This window comes from Protopterus annectens, chromosome 17.part0, assembly GCF_019279795.1.
Source record: "Protopterus annectens isolate FY-2018-M chromosome 17.part0, PAN1.0, whole genome shotgun sequence".
Lineage (NCBI taxonomy): Eukaryota > Metazoa > Chordata > Ceratodontiformes > Protopteridae > Protopterus > Protopterus annectens.
In genome coordinates, this window is record NC_056751.1 from 836,000,719 (window position 1) to 836,023,916 (window position 23,198).

Genomic DNA, 23,198 nt, shown 5'->3' on the forward strand with positions numbered 1-23,198 from the left:
TCGTTTATTAAACCTAGCCCAAAACCGACAAGCTGTGACGATGTGGTCTGGGCCTAGGCAAGGAATACAATAGGAATGGAAGTCCTTATGAGGTATTTGCTTCCCACAAGAAATGCAATTGTTAACTTTTTCTGACATCGGACTGAGGCAAGAAAATGTTCCCAACGGGGTACTTAGCTTTAATGAAGACTTCGGACTGAAATTCAAATCGAAAATCTCAGGTGTCGGCCGACCGGCACTTACGAACTGCTTCTGCTTCGGGCACTGCGTGGCAAGAAAGACTGGGGAAAATGGCATCGGATGCCTCTTATATACCCCTAGTGCACTGACGTCAGGGAAGAAGCGACAGCAACTGACGCCGGACCAAGACTTCGGAATTCGGGCCGACTGCGGGACCACCTGATGGCAGGATAACCCAAGTGTGATGATTGCAGCAGGGTAACACGATGAACATCAGAAATTTCAGAATCATGATCAGAAGTATCATAAGCAAATTCAGTCCTAGGACTCTTAGAGGGGGAAGATTGACTTCCCCTGATTAAAGTAATAAGGTCTTCAGCTATTATTATCATTTGTTTTTTAGGCATAGAGGCCTGACCATGGGGTCTGGGTGTGGGTTTTCTAGGCATGGTTCGAGTTTTAGGCCTTGAAGAAGAAGATGGCATCGGTTTAATATGCAAGTCTGTAGGCCTGAATGCACCCTCAAAAGCAGGTGCCTGCACAGCGGCTCCAGACCCATCCAAGGTAGAGACATCCGCAGGTTCCACAGTTGAAGCATCTCGCGGCATACCGGACTCCGAATGGATCTCAGTAGAGGCCTGCGAATCTGAAGTAGCAGGTATCAGAGGCTGTGAAAGCGCCTCGCTGAGTACCGGCGAACTGGCGACTAGTTAGCAGAAGCGTCGTTGGCAGCTTTGGACCTAGGCGGCCTGTCTCTGTCTTTATCTTTGCATTTTTTTGGAATGTCGGTAGTCGGATGGCTTACCGAAGACATATCTGGATAATTGAACAGAGTACCAAAATATTTAGGAGAGTAAATATACCAACGACGAATAGTTCATTGTTTAAATAAGGCACAAAACCAACAGCGAGGTACGTCATGGTCAGGGCCTAGGCAAGGAATACAGTACAAATGAAAATCTTTATGAGGTATTTGCTTTCCACAAGAAATACAATTACTGACTTTTACTGACATCGGCTAAGAGCAAGAAAAACGTTTCCCCAACGGGGTACTTGGCTTTTGTTGATTTTGGTTCTGAAACTCAAAAACAAAAATTTCAAGAGTCGGACGACCAGCACTTGCGAACGGCTTCTGCTTCGGGCACTGCACGGCAAGAAAGACTAATGTAATGGCGTCTGCTGCATGCTTTATACCCCTGACCACCTGACATCATGGAAGATGAGACAGCAACCGACGCAGGACCCAAGACATTTGATAATCAGGCCGACTGAGGGCTACTGCAAGCAGATAACCCAAATGTGATGACTGCAACAGTGAAACACGAAGAACATGCAGATTATCCATCAAAACACACAACCTAAAATGTTGCCTGTTATATTATTTTTTACAGATTTGCAATGAAATACACAAATCAGTTATTACACATCTGCATTTAGCCTAATAATACACAAAAAATTCTGAAGAGTTACTTTTGTGTACAAAAGGGTTTGAAACTTCCAAAGACCATATGATCGGAAAAATAATGATGTACAAAGACGCTCTGTAGTAGCAGAAATTCAAAATACTGCCACTGTCAATGAAGACACTAGACTACAGTGACCTGTGCATTTCACATGTGGAGATAAAGAAAGCTATGTGAGAAGATAACATGGCTGCAAAATAAATCTCTTCAGTATGGCAAATCCCATTACACTACTTTTGAGATGCAACCTGTTAGAAAAACAATAATCACTTACTGCTACTCAGATGCACTAAAAGAACACATTAACAAATCAAAGAAAATCAATTTGATAAATGTATGTTTCTGAAATTATTTTAAGTGCAAATAATAATTTTGCATACCAAATCTAAAAGTAAAACTTGAAAGGACCGTCAACACAACTCTAACTCTGGTCTATAATCACAGCTCACAGAAACTGTCTACGTACGTGTGTGTGTGTGTGGGGGGGGGGGGCTTGTTTGCATCATTTTCTGCCTACCAACAGCTACTGACCACCTACCTGTAGTACCGTGACTGTAGGTATGTTGAACATACTGCCTTCGACACATAGCTTGCAGATCCAAAGTCTATAACTTTAACCTTATATGGCTGCCGAACAGGATCTACCAACATAATATTCTCCGGTTTAAGATCTGCATGAATTAAACCAAGACTCTTCAGTTTTTTCAGTGCAGTGGTCACCTGCTGCAGGATCGGCCGTATTACTTTCAGAGGCAGCGGGCTGAATTTATTCTGTTTCAGAAAGTCATACAAGTTCTGCTCCAACATTTCAAACACCAAGCATGAGTGGTTACGATGTTGAAAACATTCATATGCTCTAACAAAGTTAAACTCATCTGCATTTTCAGTACTGAGCCTTGCCAAGATGCTCACTTCAATTTGTCCCTGACGAGCGTATGAAGGGTGGTTCTTTAAAATCTTAATTGCTACAACTTCATTTGTTCCCCTCTTCCAGCATTTAACCACCTGTCCAAATGTCCCTCGTCCAAGAAAGTCAATAACCTCATAACTATTCTTCATGGAACAGAGAACTTCATGCTGCATCAGTTGATAGTCTCCATCCCCATTAGCGCCACTTTGTTTTGAAGCTGTTGTAGTGACCACTGTGATGGGATTACCCACATTTGTCTGCAACATTGCAGGCAGTATGGATAGTTCATCAACAATCTGCATTGCGCTACTCTGGTTATCCAGTTCCTCACTCTTACGCTTTAATCCACATCGTTGGTAATTGTCCACCAAGTTCAACTCACTGCTCCGTGTCTCACTCTGAAGTGCCACTTCCTGAGGTTGCTGCGCCCGCGCTGCTCTAACCCCAGAGGCACTGGTATTTTTCAAAACAGTTGCTCCTGAAAGTAATACAAAGTTCTGCCCACGAGTTCTTCCAACTGAGTTTCTTTTCTGAAATGACTTGACGTCGGGAGGATAAACAATTCCAATGTTTTTACAGTTTAAAAAGGTCTGTGGGTAGGCTCTCTCATGATATGCACAGCTGTCTGGCTCGACTTTAAGTTTCTTCACACTACAAAAGGCACTTGTCTGGGTTTGAAAAACATATGGTGGGTAGACCAAGACTTGTGAGGCCATACCTAATGGAAAAGAAGAAAAAAAAAAACAATTAGCAACATATTAACATTCATACATTACAATCAGAAAAATAAATTTAAACAACTCAACCAGCAGATGAGAAAGTCATCAGGTTACATTACTGATATGCGACATGAAATAAAGCAAGGAAATATATACATTGAATGTCAATTATCACTTTTTAGCACATCCATTTTTAATGGAATAAAAACAGCATTACATTCACTGAAATACATGTTACAATTAAATGCATTCATTTATTTAGCCATTCTGTTAAATCATGTGTGCGCAGCTTACTAAACATCTTCTGCGGAGAAACATGGAAAAAAGCTAACAAGTCACTTAGAAAAAACAGGTAGGATAATCAGCAGTAAAGAAACGAACAGCAGCAGGCAGCAATGACTTAAGAACTACAAAAATGTAAACACCAAGGGTACAAATACCTTAAAAGAGCTACCAAAAACTTTACAGGCTTGTGTGGCAAAAACTCGCATGGACACAGACATGTTGACTCTGCACAGAAGCAGCCCAAACAGGAAAAGAAATGGGCAGCCAAGATGCTAAAGGCAAATCATAATTTAAGTGAGAAAACATACTATACGTTGAGCATACGCTAATCTTGGTACCCCACTTAACATGAGTACACGTTACAAATAACAGTTGTGTACACTTACCATAAATGTAGATGTTCCGAGTGTATTCACTGTTGCAGTCATTACATTTGGGTAATCTGCTGGCAGGTTGCCCTCAGTCGGCCTGAATTCCAAAGTCTTGGGTCCTGCGTCAGTTGCTGTATTCTCTTCCATGACGTCAGGTCGTCAGGGGGTATAAAACATGCAGCAGACACCATTTTCTTTAGTTTTTCTTGCCCCGGATGTCAGGTACCCCCAAAAAGGTAGCAATATTATATATACCTGCATCAATATAAACTTTACCTTCATCTACAAGAAAATACACCACATAGGTTGTAGAAGATAGAGAAGGAAAGATAAACTTTGGAAATGACAGGGGGATGGCGGGAGGATAACCTGGACTGCAACAGTAAATACACTTGAACATCTACATTTATGTAAGTGTACACAACTGTACTATGTTCTTCGTTTTGCAGTCATTACATTTGGGTAGAATCCCAAAGTTTTGGTTGGGAGGCTGGAGCTAAACAGCATTAGGTGCGGCTATAAGGCCCTGCAGCACTGCAGTGGCAAAGCCTGCCCTGGACTCAGAGTAAAGAGGCAAATGGTAATGCTTTGTCAAGGTGTGAACAGAACTCCAAGTAGCAGCCTCTAGAATGTCTTTGGTTGGTACTCCCCTGAGAAAGGCTGCTGAAGTAGCTGCAGCTCTGGTGGAATGAGAGCTAATGACCTTGGACACAGGTTTACCATGGTGTAAGTAGCAGAAACGGATGCAGTGGCTTATCCACTTTGAAATTTGTCTGCTTTGAAATAGCCTTTCCTTCTGATCCTGCAGCATATGACACTAGTAATTGCTCAGTTTTTCTTAGAGCTTTAGTCCTGCTCAAGTAGAATCTTAGCTGTCTGTGTACGTCCAAGGAATGCAGAATTCTCTCCCCTTTGTTCTGCGGATTTGGATAAAAAGTTGGCAGATTAATTGTTTGATAAAGAGCCACACTGGAAACCACCTTAGGCATAAAAGTAGGATTTGTTCTCAGAGACACCCTGTCTGGGTAAAATATGATAAAAGGCTCTACAGCCATGAGGGCCTGTAGCTCTGAAACTCTTCTTGCTGAAGTATTTGCTAGTAGCAGAGCTGTCTTCCATGATAAGAACTTTATATCAGCGGTAGAAGCTGGTTCAAATGGAGGCAGGGTGAGCTTTTCCAACACATAATTGGAGGTCCCATGCAGGTAATGGTGATCTTCTAGGAGGCCTTAAATTTTTGGCTCCTCTAAGATACTGCTTTATTAAAGGATGAGAAAAGATTGGTGGCTCTGTATTATAATGAGCCGAAATGGCAGAGGCATGGATTTTGATTGATGAGAAAGATAGGCCTTTGTCAAGCATCTCAGTCAAGTATTGTAATATCGAAGGAATATGTGGTTCTGCTGTATCAGTTCCTTGTGCTTTATTCCAAGCACAGAATCTTTTCCATTTGTCAGCATAAGATTTTCTAGTACTAAGCCTTCTGGCTTCCAAAATGACATCCATCACAGCTTTACTGAGAGGGGTCATTTGTATGATTACATGATTAGTCATGCTGCCAGGTTCAGAGTCTGTAGTTGATTGTGCAGGATCTAATTGTTTTGCTGGGACAGTAGTTGTGGTCTATGAGGCAAGGTCCATGCTGGGTATTGAGAAAAGTTCCTTAGGATTGGGTACCAGTTAATATCATCTTTGGCTTCTCTTGTCTGACTTTTAGGAGGACCTTGGGTAGAAGAGGCAGAGGAGGAAAGGCGTAAATTGATAGGTTTTTCCAGCTGAAGGATACAGCGTCCACTGTCCATGCTTGTCTGTGATAAGTCCTTGTGCAGAATCTTTTCAATTGATAATTTTGAGGAGAGGCAAATAGATCTATGTCTGGGCTCCCCCATTTCTCTGTCATCATGCTGAAGACTTGTGGATTTAGTTTCCACTCGTGAGGATCCATGATGTTTCTGCTTAAATCGCCTGCCAGAGTCTTTTGTTTTCCTGGCACGAATTGAGCTTGAAGATGTATTTGGAAGGTCAAAGTTGTGTCCCACAGTGCCATGGCTAATATGCAAAGGAGGTATGAGTGTGTGCCCCCTTGCTTGTTTATATACCACATGACTGTGGTGTCGTCAGTCTTTATCCATAGTTGCCCTGGATGAAGCAAGTCCTTGAAGGCTGTTAGGGCATTTGGGACAGCTAGCATCTCTTTCTGGTTGATATGTAGATGCATTTGTTTTGGTGCCCATCTGCCCTAAATGCATCTTCCTGCCATGTGGCCTCCCAGGCATAATCTGATGCATCTGTTGTTAAGGTTCGGCTTGCAGGGGGTAGAGTGAAGGGTCGTTCCATGCTATGGTGACAGGCCTTTGCCCACCATAGAAACTCCTGTTGCAGGCAGGGAATGAGAGGAATCATTGTTTCCAGACTGTGTGAATGCTGACTCCATAAACTTTTTAGGTACCATTGAAGTTTCCTCATATGCAGTCTTGCATATAGAATTAGTAGGATGCAGGATGCCATGAAGCCCAGAGCCTGCAGAATTTGTCTTGCAGAAGACTGTGCTTTTGTTGCCATCAGTCTGAAGTAAGTAGTCAGTTGCCTTTGTTTGTCTGGCATGAGGTGAGCCATCTGGGCAGTTGTATTCAAGCTTGCACCCAGAAATGTTATCTTTTGAGAGGGTACCAGTTGTGATTTCTTTTTGTTTATTGTGTACCCTAGACATGTTAGAAGCCTTTGCACAAACGCCAGGTGTCGAAGAAGAGAGTGTTCTGGCATGAGGTGAGCCATCTGGGCAGTTGTATTCAAGCTTGCACCCAGAAATGTTATCTTTTGAGAGGGTACCAGTTGTGATTTCTTTTTGTTTATTGTGTACCCTAGACATGTTAGAAGCCTTTGCACAAACGCCAGGTGTCGAAGAAGAGAGTGTTCTTGTTCTATGCTTGAATGAGACAGTCATCCAAGTAAGGATATATTTGTATACTTCTCTGTCTGGAAAATGCAATTACTGGTGACAGGCACTGTAAAGACCCTGGGCGCAGTAGATAAGCCAAAAGGGAGTGCAAAGAATTGGTAATGCATTAAGCCAGCCTTGAATCTGAGGTATCTTCTGCACGACTGTCTTATTGGGACATGCAGGTATGCCTCAAGTCTAAAGTCACCAGCCAAGCATTCTTGTCCACCATGGGCAGAAGCTGTTGCAAAGTCAGCATTTTGAATTTTGTTAAGTCCATGTATGTGTTCAAAATCGATAAATCCAGTATTGGCCGCCAGACCTTGTCCTTTCTGTGTACCAAGAACAGTCTTGAGTAAAAACCTTGTCCTTTTTCCTGTTCTGGTACTGTCTGAATGGCCCTCATATCCATGAGTGACGTAACCTGTTTCTATACCTCTGCCCATTGATTTTTTTGGCAGATCTGGCCAACCCTTTGCCATTGGTAGAGTGTGGAAATGGAATCTGTATCCCTGTCATACGATGTTTAGTACCCACTTGTCCTGGGTTATTAACTGCCAATTTTGAGCAAAAAGTGCTACTTTTCCCCCTATGGGTGCTGCCAAAAGATAAGTGCTTGGTGTTGGCAGAGGGAAATCATTGGGATTGCTTCCTATAGGTTTGCGCTTTATCTCCTCCAGATTTGGAGCTGGATGTGCCCCATTGCTTTGACCTATACGAGTCTTGCGCCTGGTATCTGGAATCCTTAGGGCGTCTGGATTTGCCCCTTTGAGCTCTGTCTGACAAAGTGAAGGACCAATTTTTTGTAGTAGGCCAGTGTCTTGGTGGCTGCACTTGTAAGAAGTCTTCAACAGTTTGCATAGACTTAGCTTTGTCTTCCATTTTCTTTAAAACCTCTTCTGCCTTAATACCAAACATAGAATCATGCTGTAAAGGTGCATCTAGCAATTTAGCATTAACATGATCAGGCAAATTTTGTTCCTTTAACCAGGCATGCCTCCTAATCACAGATCCTGTAAATGCGGCCCTGCAGGAGGCCTCTAAAGAATCAAAACCACATTGCAAAGAATGCTTTCCAACTTGTTCAGCTGCATGCAATAATTCCTGTAATTCTTTATTTTCTGCACATTCTGAAATCAACATCATTTTCTGTTTCAGCAATCCCATAACATGTTGTTTGTACTTAAGCATATGAAATTGACAGTTTAAGGCCCTGATGGCCAAGGTTGCAGATGTATAAACCTTTTATTCCCCATCTGTCCAGTGCCCTTGAATCTCTGTCAGAGGGGGTAGGATTTTTTGCTGTTGAGGCCTTAACTCCCTTTGGGCCCTGTGAAATAGTTTCAGGATCAGCAGCAGGGTTTCTAAATAAAAATGTATGTGAGTCAGGGACCCTGTAATACCTATCAGCCTTACTGGGAGCCAGAGGTAAGGAGTCAGGGGTCAAACTTGACTCCGAAAACACATCATCCACAATGTCTAAAACAGGGGGAATGGCTAAAGGCTTGTGCTGAGGGCGAAGAAGGAAATCCCTGAGCCTCTTTTTTGATTCTGAGAAGTCTTGACTCTCCCGGTGAAAATGCTCTCTCAAAGTATGCAAGGTTTCTCCAAATGAATAATCCTCAGGAGCAGATGCAGATGGAATGGACTTCCTCAGCATCAGAATAGTACAGTTTTGTACCTACCATAAATGTAGATGTTCGAGTGCTAATACAGCTGCAGTAATCACAGATGGGTTTTCAGCCGTCAGGCGGTCCCTCGGTCGGCTGAATTCCAAAGTCTTGGTCCGCGATGGGTTGTCGCCGCTTACTCTTCTGACGTCAGGAAGGCCAGAGTATATAAGACACAGGCGCCATGTTCTTCAGTCTTTCTTGCCCCAGATGTCAGGTGCCCCCAAAAGGAAGGCAATACATAAATAAGGCTTATCCACATATGCAAGCAATGCAAAGTAATGCAAAATCAGTGTGAGCAAGCAAATAAAACATAGCAGGATAACCCAGTCAGGAAGTATGAAAAGGTAGTTAGGCCCCATGCCCTTACCAAGAGGGGAAGGAGGGAGGGAAACCTGTACTGCAGCTGTATTAGCACTCGAACATCTACATTTATGGTAGGTACAAAACTGTACTATGTTCATCGTGCATACAGCTGCAGTAATCACAGATGGGTAGAGTCCCAAAGCTATGCATAGGGTGGTAGGTACTATGAGGAACTGGGTTGAGCCAGAATGCCCTGCAAAACAGCAGTGGCAAAGCCTGCTCTTGTTCTGGAATATAAGGGCAGGTGGTAGTGTTTTGTGAAGGTATGTACAGAACTCCAAGTGGTTGCCTCCAAAATATCCTTAGTAGGCACACCTCTGAGGAAGGCTGTAGAGGTGGCTGTGGCCCTGGTGGAGTGAGATCTGATACCAGTACGGACAGATTTTCCATGATAGGAGTAACAAAATCGTATGCAGTGGCCAATCCACTTGGAAATGGTCTGTTTGGTAACTGGTTTCCCTTGAGCCCCTGACATAGGACACAAAAGTTGTTCTGATTTCCTGAAGGACTTTGTTCTGTCCAAATAGTAACGTAGCTGCCTATGGATGTCTAAGAGTGAAGCAGCCTTTCCCCTTTGTTTTGAGGTTGGGATAAAAGTAGGTAGGTGTATGGCTTGGTTTAAGGCTACCCTGGATACCACTTTTGGCATAAAAGATGGGTTAGTTCGAAGGGAAACCCTATCCTGTTGGAAGATGAGGAAGGGCCGCACCGCCATGAGGGCCTGCAGTTCAGAAACCCTACGAGCTGAAGTGATGGCCAGAAGGAAAGCTGTTTTCCAGGACAAATATTGCAGATCTGTTGAGGCAGCAGGTTCAAAAGGAGGCAATGTTAATTTTTCTAGTATGTAATTAAGGTCCCAGGCTGGTATTGGTTGCTTCCTTGGAGGTCTTATATTCTTAGCCCCTCTGAGGAACTGTCGTACGAGTGGGTGAGAGAATAAAGGAGGATCCGTGTTGAATTCTGCAGAAATGGCTGAGGCATGTATTTTAATGGAAGAAAATGAAAGTCCACTGTTCAGCAGTTCAGCTAGGTACTGTAAAACCTGAGGCAAGTTCAATTTTCTAGGGTCCTGTCCTCTTTTCTCATTCCAACAGCAAAACCGCTTCCATTTTGCGGAGTAAGCTTTTCTAGTAGATGGTCTTCTGGCCTCGAAAATGACATCCTGCACCTCCTTGGAGAGTAGGGTCTGTTGTGGTGTTAAGGAATTTTCCATGCAGCGAGGTTGAGTGTTTTCAGCTGACTGTGAAGGGTTTTGTAGCTGTTCTGAGTCAGCAGAAGGGGTATTAGAGGCAGGGACCAGGGAGGAGTATGCGTTAGGCTCCTCAGGAGTGGATACCAGTGTTGCCTTGGCCAATCTGGAGCAATCAGTATCATCCTCGGTTTGTCTGTTCTTGCTTTCAAAAGCACCTTGGGCAGAAGAGGCAGAGGTGGGAATGCATAAACTGTCCATGCTGTCCAACTGAAAGAAAGGGCGTCTACTTTCCAGGCCTTTGGATGGAAGGTCCTTGAACAAAACTTTTTCAATTGATGATTCCTGTGGGAGGCAAAAAGGTCCATGTCTGGCCTCCCCCACGCTTGGATTATTTCCGTAAACACCTTTGGATGTAACTTCCATTCGTGTGGATCTGTCATATTCCTGCTCAGGGTGTCTGCCAGTGTGTTTTCCAGTCCTGGCAAGTACTGTGCTTGAAGTTCGATTTGTCTTTCCAGAGCCAAGCTCCAAAGAGTCATGGCTAGTCTGCACAAGGGGTATGAATGTGTTCCTCCTTGTTTGTTTATGTACCACATTACTGTGGTGTTGTCTGTTCTTATCAGTAATTGTCCTGGATGCAAGAAGTCCTTGAAAGCTGTAATTGCATTTATTACTGCTAGCATTTCTTTTTGATTGATGTGAAGGTGCTTTTCCTTGTGGGACCATCTGCCCTGAATGCACCTGTCCTTCATGTGCGCCCCCCAGGCGTAATCTGAGGTGTCTGTGGTTATGACTTGTTTTGCTTGAGGCTTGCAGAATGGAAGGCCTGTGTTTACTTGACATGCTTGGGCCCACCATAGAAATTCCTTTTGTAAACATGGAATTATTGGTATAATTGCTTCCAAACTGTGACTGTGTTGAGACCATAGATTTTTTAGGTACCATTGAAGTTTCCTCATATGCAACTTTGCACATGGGATTAGCAGAATGCAAGATGCCATGAATCCCAGAGCCTGCAGGATTTTCCTTGCAGTAAGCCTGGTACTTTTTGCTAGTGTTTTGAAGTACTGAGATAATTGCCCTTGTTTTTCTGGCGTAAGATATGTCATCTGGGTGTTTGTGTCCAAGCTGGCACCCAGGAAGGTTATTTTCTGAGATGGTGTTAGCCTTGATTTCTCCTTGTTGATGGTGTATCCCAGAGAAAGCAGTAACCATGTCACATATGCCAGATGTTCCAGTAGTATGTGTTTGCTGTCCGCTTGGATCAGGCAGTCGTCCAGATAAGGGTAAATTTGCATCCCTTGAAGTCTGCAAAAGGCAATCACTGATGCCAGGCACTTTGTGAATACTCTGGGCGCAGTAGAAAAGCCAAAGGGCAATGCAGAGAATTGATAGTGGATTGAACCTGCAAGAAATCTGAGGTATCTTCTGCAGCTTTGTCTGATTGGGACATGCAGGTATGCCTCCTTGAGGTCCAATGTTACCAGCCAAACTCCTTGCCCAGCATGGGAAGAAGTTGCTGTAATGTGAGCATCTTGAATTTTGGTACGAGTAGAAATGTGTTTAGGATGGATAAGTCCAGAATGGGTCTCCAGTTGGTTCCTTTTCTTGGTACCAGAAAGAGTCTTGAATAAAAACCTTGACCTTGTTGGTGCATAGGTACCTTTTGTATAGCTCTCATGGTTAGGAGCTTTGAAATTTGCAGTTGTGCCTCTGCCGTTTGATTTTGTGGCAGGTTTGGCATGCCTCTCATTTTTGGAAGAGTGTGAAATTGAAATTTGTAGCCTCTGTTCATAATGTCCAGTATCCATTTGTCTGTTGTGACAATATGCCAATTGCTTGCAAATAATGCTAGTTTCCCTCCCAAAGGTGCTGCCAGCTGAGACTTGCTTGGCATGAAAATGAGGGAGTCATTGGGTTTGCTTCCTGTATTGTTGTGCACTGTCTTCACCACCTCTTGGTGCTGGAGATTGCCATTGTCTGCCTCTATATGATCCTTGTGATTGTCCTCTGCCCCTTGTGCGTCTGTATCTACCTCTTTGGGGCTTGTCAGTGGCTGGAAAGGACCAGTTTTTTGAAGGCCAATTCCTGCTAAAACGTGGTGGCTGGACCTGTAAGAAAGCTTTGACAGTTTGCATAGATTTGGCTTTTTCTTCCATTTTTCGTAGTATATCCTCAGCATTAGTACCAAAAGTACATCCTTTTGTAAAGGAGCATCAAGAAGTTTAGCTTTCACATGATCAGGCAAATTTTGTTCCCTAAGCCAGGCATGTCTGCGAATGACTGATCCTGTAGCAGGGGGGCTACTGGAGGCCTCTAGGGCATCATAACCACATTGTAAGGTGTGTTTACCCACTTGCTCCGCACTATGCATCATATCCTGTAACTCTTTTAAATCTGGTTGTTCAGGTTGAGACATTTTGTTTTTTAATTGTGATAACAGAAACTGTTGATATTTAATCATATGAAACTGACAGTTTAAGGCCCTCATGGCTAGGGTGGCCGAGGTATACACCTTCTTACCCCACCTTTCTAAAGATCTAGATTCCCTTTCTGCAGGAAGTGGATTCTTGGCAGTGGAGGCCTTTAATCCCTTAGGGCCTTGTGAAATGGTTTCAGGGTCAGCATTATGGCCTTTGTAGAGAAATTGGTGAGAACTGGGTACTCTGTAATATCTATCAGGCTTTACTGGTGCAGGAGGCAGAGAATCAGGGTTAAGACAAGCCTCCAAATAGACATCATCCAGTACCTCCAAAACAGGGGTATAGCCAGAGGTCTGTGCTGAGGTAACCAAAGAAATTCCCTAAGTCTTTTCTTGGAATCTGAAAAGTCTTGGCCTTCCCAATGGAAATGTTCCCTCAAGGTGTGCAAGGTTTCCCCAAAAGAAAAATCCTCAGGGGGGGATACAGAAGGAATGGACTGTTCTGCATCCGAATCCTCAAAAGGGGAGTATGAGTGTTCCTCTGCATCAGAATGTTCTGATAAAATGGATCCCTGATCAGAAGAGGGGGATTCTTCCTCCACTCTGGGTCTCTTGTCAGGAGAGGGCTGAGAACCTCTGATAAGAGTAATTAGATCCTCAGCCATTTTAAGCATGTGTTTCTTAGGCATGGGTCCAGGAGATGGGCCTTGAGCAGCAGGCCTAGTTTGATGCCTGGCTGCTTTGGATTTAGTAAAGGCCTTAATAGAAAAAAGAAGATGAAGGCCTAAATACACCATGGGTGGAGGTGGACCTGTCCACATTAGTAGGCTCGACATAAGCTGGGGCTTGGTTGTAGTCTGGGAAAGGGCCGGGACCCAGCGGTCTGGTACAGAAGACACCGCCAAAGGAGTGTCGCCGGTAGTCAGGGACTGCAAAGGCGTCGCTGAGAACCGGACCACGTGGAGCCTGTTTCGTGTGGTGTCAGCGAGACCACGGGCCTCGCGTGTCGGTCCTTTTCCTTGCGTTTTAGGATAAAGCGGTAGTCGGAGTGTCCGGCGACATTTTATAGTCAAAAGCTTTACCAAAATAGTGTTGGGCGAACTCCGCCCGGCTTGATAGTGCGTTTATTGAAAGTAGCGCAAAAGCGACAGCCCGAGACGTCGTGGTCTGGGCCCAAACAAGGTATGCAAAGGGAATGGAAATCCTTATGCGGTATTTGCTTCCCACAAGAAATACAATTATTAACTTTTTCTGACATCGTTCTGAGGCAAGAAAAGTTTCCCCAATGGGGTACTTAGCTTTAATGAAGACTTCGGTTCCAAATATTTTCGTAATTCAGGAGCTGGCCGACCGGCACTTGCGAACTGCTTCTGCGTCGGGCACCGCGCAGCAAAAAAGACTGAAGAACATGGCGTCGGCTGTGTGTTATATACTCTGGCCTTCCTGACGTCAGAAGAGTAAGCGACGACAACCGACGCCGGACCAAGACTTTGGAATTCGGCCGACCGAGGGACCGCCTGACGGCTGAAAACCCATCTGTGATTACTGCAGCTGTATGCACGATGAACATCCTCACAGGGAGGTATAGATAATTCCTGATCAGAAGAAATAGAAACCTAATCTGAAGATTCATAATCCGTGTCTTGCCTAGGCCTCTTATCTGGAGGGGGATGGGTACCCCTGATCAAGGTAATAAGGTCTTTAGCTATTTTGATCATTTGTTTTTTGGGCATAGAGGCCTGTGCACGTGGCTCATGCATTGCTTTTTTTTTTAGTTTTAGAAGTTGTTTTTGTGTTAGGTTTTGCAGCTGTCGTCGGTTTGATATACAAATGTTGAGGTCTGAATACACCCTCAGAAGCCGGTGCTCAGCGGCTCCAGACCCATCCGAGGGAGATACATCCATCGGTCTAATACCTTGAGTATCTTGCGGCATGCCGGATGCCACATGGGTGTCGGTAGAGGCCTGCGACAAAGGTAGCGGGTTATCAGGGGCTGTGAAAGCACCTCACTGAGTACCGGAGAACCGGCGAATGGCTTAGGAGAAGCTTCATTGTCTGTTTTGGATCTCGACTGCCTTTCTCTGTCCTTTTCTTTGCGTTTTTTATGTACTCCGGTAGTCGGATTGCTATCCGACGACATTTCTGGGTAGTTAAATCTGTTTCCAAAATACTTTGATGCAAAAATATACCGACGCTTAATAGTGCGCTGGTTAAATCTAGCACAAAACCGACAGCTAGGCACGTTGTGATCAGGGCCTAGGCAAGGAATACACAGTATAAATGGAAATCCTTATGAGATATTTGCTTCCCACAAGTAATACAATTATTAACTTTTTCTGACATCGGTAAAAAGCAAGAAAAAAAAGTTTCCCCAATGGGGTACTTCGTTTTAGTGAAGACTTCGGTTCTGAAACTCAAACTCGAATATTTCAGTAGTCTGCCAACCGGCACTTGCGAAATGTTTCTGCTTCGGGCACCGCATGGCAAGAAAGACTAAAGAAAATGGCGTCGGCTGCATGTTTTATACCCCTGACAACCTGACATCATGGAAGAGAAGACAGCAACCGACGCAGGACCCAAGACATGAAGAACATCAGTGGAAAACTGAAAAGGGAATGGAAAAGAATGAAAGGAGTGGGTTTAATCAATTAAGAAGTTCAAAGGTCCAGACATATACTAGGTTAACAATAAAGTACAGTTGTGTACACCTACCATAAATGTAGATGTTCGAGTGTCTTCACTGTTGCAGTCATGACTGTAGGGGTTCTCCCCTGCCGGCAGGCAGTCCTCGGTCGGCCAGAATCCCAAAGTCTGGGTCCGGCGTCGGCTGTTCAACCATGCTCCCTGACGTCAGAGCGCCAGGAGTACAAAGCTGGCAGCCGACGCCATCTTCTCCAGTTTTTCTTGCCCCAGATGTCAGGAGTCCCAAGATTAGTAAGGTCCCATATCCTTTGCAAATACACCTCAGAAGAATGGTGAAAAAAGGAACCACACAAAAGTAAAAATAAGAGGGGACAGGAGGGAGGAAATCAGACTGCAACAGTGAAGACACTCGAACATCTACATTTATGGTAGGTGTACACAACTGTACTATGTTCATCGTGTTTCACTGTTGCAGTCATGACTGTAGGGTAGAATCCCAAAGCTGAAAGAAAGGGAGGTGGTCATAAAGAAGAAGGGGTGGCTAAAAGGCCCTGCAAGACTGCAGAGGCAAAGCCTGCCCTAGACTTAGAGTAGAGAGGTAGATTGTAGTGCTTAGAAAAGTATGCACTGAACTCCAAGTTGCAGCTTCCAAAATGTCTTTGGTAGGAACTCCCCTGAGGAAGGCCGCAGAAGTGGCAGCATCTCTGGTGGAATGAGTCCAAATACTCCTGGGATTTGCTTTCCATGGTGTGAATAACAAAATCTGATTCCATGAGCAATCCATTTAGAAATGGTCTGTTTTGAAATGGCTTTACCTTGGGAACTTGAAGCATAAGAAACGAACAATTGTTCTGATTTTCTGATGTCCTTGGTTCTGTCCAGGTAAAAACGTAGTTGTCTGTGTACATCCAAGGAATGTAAGATCCTTTCCCCTTTATTTTGAGGAGTGGGGAAAAAAGTTGGCAAGTGGATAGTTTGATTTAACGCCCCTTTGGAAACCACCTTAGGCATGAAGGTAGGATTAGTCCTCAAAGACACCCTGTCTTGATGAAAAATAATATAAGGTTCCACAGCCATAAAAGCTTGTAACTCTGAAACTCTCCTGGCAGAGGTTAGGGCTAACAGGATAGCTGTCTTCCAAGATAAAAACTTGATGTCAGAAGAGGCAGCAGGCTCAAAAGGAGGCAAGGTTAGTTTTTCCAAAACATAGTTGAGATCCCAAGCAGGAATGGGAGGGGATCTAGAAGGTCTTAAATTCTTAGCTCCTCTGAGAAACTGTCTCATGAGCTGGTGGGAAAAGATTGAAGGGTCTGTATTATAATGAGCAGCAGAGGCATGTATCTTAATGGAAGAGAAAGAGAGACCCTTATGTAAGAGATCTGTCAAGTAAAGTAAAATTGAAGAAATGTTCGGAAGAAGAGGATCAGAATCCTGAGCCTGCATCCAGGAACAAAATCTTTTCCATTTTCCTGCATAAGATTTTCTAGTGCTAGGACGTCTGGCTTCTAAAATGACATCCATAACCTGCTTGGGTAGGAAAGAAGAAATCAAAGGCCCTGGATTAACCAGGCCGCCAGGCTGAGAGTTCTGACATGAGAGTGTAGAACCTGACCCTGACGTTGGGACAGAAGGTTCGGAGACTGAGGTAAAACCCAAGGGGGCTCCAGACATAGGTTTTTTAGAGTTGGGTACCAAAACTGTCGAGGCCAAATTGGGGCCAGCAAGATTATCATCTTGGGCTTGTCCTGTTTTATCTTTAATAATACCCGTGGAAGAAGAGGAAGAGGCGGAAAGGCATATCCCGAGAGGTTCCTCCAACTGAATAATAGGGCATCCACTTTCCAAGCTTCTTTGTGGAAAGTCCTGGTGCAAAAATTCTGTAGTTGATGATTGAGATGGGATGCAAAGAGGTCTATGTGAGGACATCCCCAGACTGCTGTTACCATCCTGAATATTTTGGTGTCCAGCATCCACTCGTGTGGATCCGAAAGGTTTCTGCTCAGACCGTCTGCCAGGAAGTTTTGCTTCCCTGGTAGAAACTGAGCTTGAAGGTCCAGATTGCAAGCTAGAGCTGTGTTCCATAGATCCATGGCTAGTCTGCAAAAGGGGTAGGAATGAGATCCCCCTTGCTTGTTTATGTACCACATAACTGTGGTGTTGTCTGTCCGTATTAGTAGTTGTCCTGGTTGTAGAAGATTCCTGAAGGCCATTAGAGCTTTCTGAACGGCTAACATTTCCTTTAAATTGATATGCAGGTGCTTCTGATCCTTTGTCCAAAGGCCCTGCAGACAGTTGCCCTGAAAATGGGCTCCCCAAGCATAATCAGAGGCGTCCGTGGTTAGAATCTGAGTGAAAGGAGGCAGACAGAAGCGTTTCCCTTTGTTTAGAGTGCATGCCCTGGACCACCAAAGAAATTCCTTTTGAAGGCAAGACAGGACGGAGATCAGTTTGTCTAAACTGTGGCAATGCTGAGACCATACACTTTTTAGGTACCACTGTATTTTCCTCATGTGTAGTCTTGCATATGGTACGAGAAGGATGCAGGAGGCCATGTAACCCAAAGCCTGCAGGAATCTCCTTGCAGATAGCCGAGTTAAAGTTGCCAAGGTTTTGAAAGTTGAAGCCAGCTGTAATTGTTTTTCGGATGTCAGAAATGCCATCTGGGTTGTGGTGTTTAGAAGAGCACCCAGAAAAGTTATCTGCTGTGAGGGTGTCAAATTTGACTTTATGTTTACAGAGAATCCCAGGAACTTGAGGAGGTTCTGTACAAACTCTAGATGCTGGAGTAAGACATCCTTGCTGTCTGCCTGAATTAGACAATCGTCCAGATAAGGGTAAATTTGAATTCCCTTGAGTCTGCAGTAAGCTACTACTGGAGCCAGGCATTTGGTGAAGACCCTGGGCGCAGTAGACAATCCAAAGGGCAGCGCAGAGAATTGAAAGTGCCTCGATCCGGCCTTGAACCTGAGGTATTTTCTGCATTCCTGCCTGATGGGAATGTGTAAATATGCCTCCTTTAAATCCAAAGTTACCATCCACGCATCTTTGGATAGCATTGGAAGTAGCTGCTGTAGAGTAAGCATCTTGAATTTTGGAATCTCTAGAAAGGTGTTCAAGACTGACAGATCCAGAATGGGTCTCCATGAGTTTTGCTTCCTGGGGACTAGAAAGAGCCTCGAGTAAAAACCTTGTCCCATCTCTGAAAGTGGAACCAGTTCTATGGCTTTCATAGCCAAAAGAGCTTCCACCTGGTTTAAGGCCTCTGTCCATTGATGTTTTGGAAGGTCTGGCCATCCGCTTGGCCTTGGCAGGGTATGAAAATGGAATTTGTAACCTCTTAAAACCACATCCAGAACCCACTTGTCTTGGGTTATACGAGTCCAATTTTGATAAAAAAAGAGAGAGTTTTCCTCCGAGAGGGGCTTCCAGGCAAGAAGTTCCTGCAGCCCAACAGAGGGAGTCATTGAGTTTGTTTCCTATGAGTTTGTGACCTATCCTCTCCTCCCCTAGGGGTGGAAGCAGTCCACTGTCTTGGTCTATAAGAAGCTTGTGTTTGAGGCCTTCCTCTGGAGCGTCAATATCTACCCCTCTGAGGCCTATCTGAAGTGGGAAATGACCAATTTTTAGAAGGCCAATTCCTGCTAAATCTTGGTGGCTGTACTTGTAAGAAATCTTTAACTGTTTGCATGGATTTCGCCTTATCCTCCATCTTTTTAATCACCTCTTCAGCTTTTGATCCAAATAAAACATTATGCTGAACAGGAGCACCCAATAATTTAGCTTTTACTTGTTCTGGCAAATTTTGTTCCTTTAGCCATGCATGCCTTCTAATGACTGTGCCGGAGGCAGCAGCCCTACAAGAAGCCTCCAAGGCATCAAATCCACAGTGTAAACCATGCTTCCCAACTTGTTCAGTGGCATGCAATAAGTCATGTAATTCCTCATCATCTGCACAGGCAGAAATGGAAGTAAGCTTTTGTTTTAAAACAGACAAGAGAAATTGCTGGTATTTCAGCATATGAAACTGACAGTTTAAAGCCCTAATGGAAAAAGTAGCAGAAGTGTACACTTTTTTGCCTCATCTTTCTAAAGATCTAGAATCCTTTTCAGTGGGAATGGGGTTTTTGGCAGAAGCGGCCTCAACTCCCTTAGGACCCTGAGAAATGGTTTCAGGGTCAGCAGAAGGGTTCTTGTATAAAAACTGGTGGGAATCAGGAACCCTGTAATATCTATCAGGCTTAACAGGAGCAGGAGGAAAGGAGACAGGGGTTAAGTTAGCCTCCGAAAAAGCATCATCCACAATATCCAAAACAGGAGGAATAGCCAGGGGTCTATGTTGGGGGAGAAGAAGAAAATCCCTTAGTCTTTTCTTAGATTCCGAATACTCCTGTCCTTCCCAGTGGAAATGTTCCCTCATTTCATGCAAAGTTTCCCCAAAAGAGAAATCCTCAGGGGGAGAAGCTGAAGGAATGGATTCCTCAGCATCAGAATCCTCATAAGGAGGGAAAGAATATTCCTGGTCAGAAGAAGAAGAAACTGAAGAAACAGAAGCCTGATCAGAGGAATCATAATAAACATCCTGCCTTGGCCTTTTATCTGGAGGGGGATGTGAACCCCTAATCATAGTAAGTAAATCCTCCGCCATCTTGAGCAACTGTTTCTGTGACTTGGGAGCCAGTTCAGAAGAGGCCTGTGTTGCAGTCTTTGATTTAGAAGGAGTCTTTGCCTTTGTCTTTGGCTTTGCCTTTATTAGAAGCTGAGTAGGCCTGAAAACCCCTTCGTAAGCCGGTACCTGCACAGGAGCATTGTCCGAAGGGTCCTGCAATAGAAATATTTAAAGGCCTGGTTGGCTCCTCATTAGAGTCCGTTTTGGCCATCAGTTCTGAAATGGCCGACGACAGGGGCTGCAAAAGCGCCTCACTGACGACGGCCAAACCTGAAGCTGGCTCCGCTTGTGCGCTATCATCAGATTTGGACCTCGGAGGCCTGTCTTTATCCTTGCGATGTTTGTGAACTCCGGTAGCCGGAACCGTATCCGACGACATTTTGTAGTTAAAGTGCCTACCGAAGTAATGAAAAGCAAAATCGTACCTTCGTTTAATTATACGTTGATTGAATCTAGCACAAAACCGACAACTAGCTACGTCGTGGTCAGGGCCTTAGCAAGGAATACAGTAAGAATGAAAATCCTTATGAGGTATTTGCTTCCCACATGAAATACAATTATTAACTTTTTCTGACATCGGACTGGAGCAAGAAAAAGTTTCCCCAACAGGGTACTTCGCTTTGAGTGGAGAAGAAAGTCTTCGGACTGAAGTTTATCAGAAAAAATAGTCAGGAGTCAGCCGACCGGCACTTGCGAACTGCTATCACCGCACGGCAAGAAAGACTGGAGAAGATGGCGTCGGCTGTCAGCTTTGTACTCCTGGCGCTCTGACGTCAGGGAGCATGGTTGAACAGCCGACGCCGGACCCAGACTTTGGGATTCTGGCCGACCGAGGACTGCCTGCCGGCAGGGGAGAACCCCTACAGTCATGACTGCAACAGTGAAACACGATGAACATCTGGGGCCTTTATAAACCTAGCCAAGCATTCCAAATGTACAAATGTATCCTGAAAGTTTATATACTGACCCTTGTAAATCTAGCCAAGCTTCCCAAATGTATACCACAAGTTTATGTGCCTTAGATATTATTTTAAGGGATATATGTATGCTAAAATAAGATTTACAGGCTGCCTCTGCCCATTAAAGACATAGGTGTTCGTCCTGGAGTACATTTCCGATTTCCCATCCACTAGTCCAGATTTCTCTTGAACAGAGTGAGGGAAGAGCTTTGCTTCACATGGATGGAAAGTCTGTTCTAGAGAAGGGGAATTCTCTGAGAAACATATCTGTACCTCTAACATGTCCTATTTATGCCACAAGCAAATCTTAAACTAGGTAATTATAATGCTAGTCATTCTGCAGGTATGCAAAAGGTCCACTTGGGTGGGATCCATGGATGTCTTGTACATCAGGCATAGACTGCCTCTCAGTCTGTAGGAAATAGTATAGAGACAGGGCTTTGACGCAATCTACAAAGGATATGCTGTTTATGCCCTGTATTCCTCCTGTGAGGAGCCAAGCATTCCAGTTGCTGCATGCGCCTGGTCTGGTACACACCAAAGGAGGAGTTGTACTCCATAATGAGCCTAATGGAGGCCGAATACAGTGAAATGAGGGCTTCCTTGTACTTAGACACCATGCCCTTGAATGGTCTGTTAGAATGGTGGAAGGGCAATACCTTGAAATATCAAGCACTTACTGTTATAAAAATGCCACACACTCGACAACAGTTAAACATGCAAATAATCACAATGTGTATTTACTCTACATATTATATTCACTCAAATGACTATAATTCAAGTTAAAAGGGCAAAAAACAAAGGAAAATTCTTACTTATAAGTTCAATACAGCACCAAACACTGGAATCTCAGCCACTACTGTAGCTAGAAAACATCAATTAAACAAAAGTAAACTGTCAAATGTAACATTTTTCATAAACAAAAAAGTAGGGCAGTTTAAATTCTAGTCCATGTTACATACTTTGTTTAAAGACTGAGGGAAAGGGACAAAGATGATGCTTAAGCTAGGGAGTGCTCAGGGACTAAATAAGTGTCACTAAACATAACATTGCATTAATAATGGAACAAGAAACGCAGCCACTATTTGCCAAGGTCAATGGAGAATATAATGCAGCCAGAAAGATGCTGTCATTTCAAACTCAAATACTTCTGAACGAGGGACTGCAACAGTACACTGTGTGAGAACTCACCACAGCAGAAGATATTTGAATAAGATCACTGCTGCAGCAGAATGGGAACTGCAGAGCAAAATGATGTCTGCCATCTCCTACAGATCTGTGGATGTCAGGTGAGACTGATTCTTCCCTAGCATGAGGACTTAAAGTTCCATTCCAGATTTAAAAAATAAAGGCACATCAACCCAAGTCATCTTCTGTTCTTTTTTTGCTAGTGAAAGGGCCAAAGATATGGTTGGTAGGAAAAGCCTTCAGTACTGACAGAAATTAAACAGAGTCCCACCTGCACTTTCCTACTTTTATGCGGCTGGGAGGTCTGCAGGTTTAGGTATGGACATGGGGTGTCACCTACATCTGGTCCATAAACCTCTCTGCTCTACTGAAATAATACTGAAGTAAGCCAGCTTACAGGAGGACAGGGAGCATTAGCACTGCAGCAGTTATCCTGCTCGCATATCTGCTGTAATGATGAGCCTACTCACACAGCTGTACCATGCTCTTTGTACAGATCACTGCTGCCATAGAGCTCCTGACATATGGAAAGAGACTCAAGAATGAGGGGACAGACCAAAGCTATAAAAGATTTATTCTAGTGGCTTGCTCTAAGGAAGCTCATGCAGGATGGAAGGTCCCAAGCCCTGCTCTGCTCCTAGATTGAAGATATAGTTTACAATGTTTAGGATTAAAAACCATGTGACAACTTCACAAACAGATGTGCCAGAGGAAAGCAATAGGCTTGCTCTAACTTGCTTCTGCATAGCTCTCCGATGCTTCCCAAAACAAAACAGTTTGCTAACCACTTGAAAGTTTTTGCCATCAAACTCCTTCCCTGTTTCCTTTGACAAAACAGCAAACAAGCTGCACTGTATGCCTGGCATACTTTATACTCTCCAGGTGATATCTGAGCTGCCTGTGTATGCACAAAAAGAGAAAGATTAGTTCCCTTTTACTTTGCTGTAGGTGAATGGTTTGGTTAGACAAAAAAAAAAAAAAAAAAAAAAAGGACACCTTTGGTATGAAGAAGGGGTTCATCCTTAAGCCAATCCTGTCTGTAAAAAAAGCCTGTACTTCTCAAATTCTCTAGGCAGAGGAGACCGCCACTGTAAGAAATCTCAGTAAAGACAGCCTTCTACAATGGGAACTTTAAATAAAGTACAGTTGTGTAAAATCTTACCATAACAGTAGATGTTTTTATTTTCACTGTTGCAGTATTCTTTACAACAGGAATTCCTGCCTTG

At 44.0% G+C, this 23,198-nt stretch overlaps 1 protein-coding gene across 1 annotated transcript; it reads right to left on the minus strand.

Annotated features, from left to right (window-relative positions):
* Positions 1 to 2,141: 2,141 nt before the first annotated feature.
* On the minus strand, positions 2,142 to 3,271 carry LOC122791540 (homeodomain-interacting protein kinase 3-like; the record flags this gene model as incomplete). The annotated part of the gene is made up of 1 exon (XM_044059283.1): positions 2,142 to 3,271. A coding segment is annotated over one exon (1,094 nt), but the record flags the coding sequence as incomplete, so codon positions are not given.
* Between the last annotated feature and the right edge of the window lie 19,927 nt (positions 3,272 to 23,198).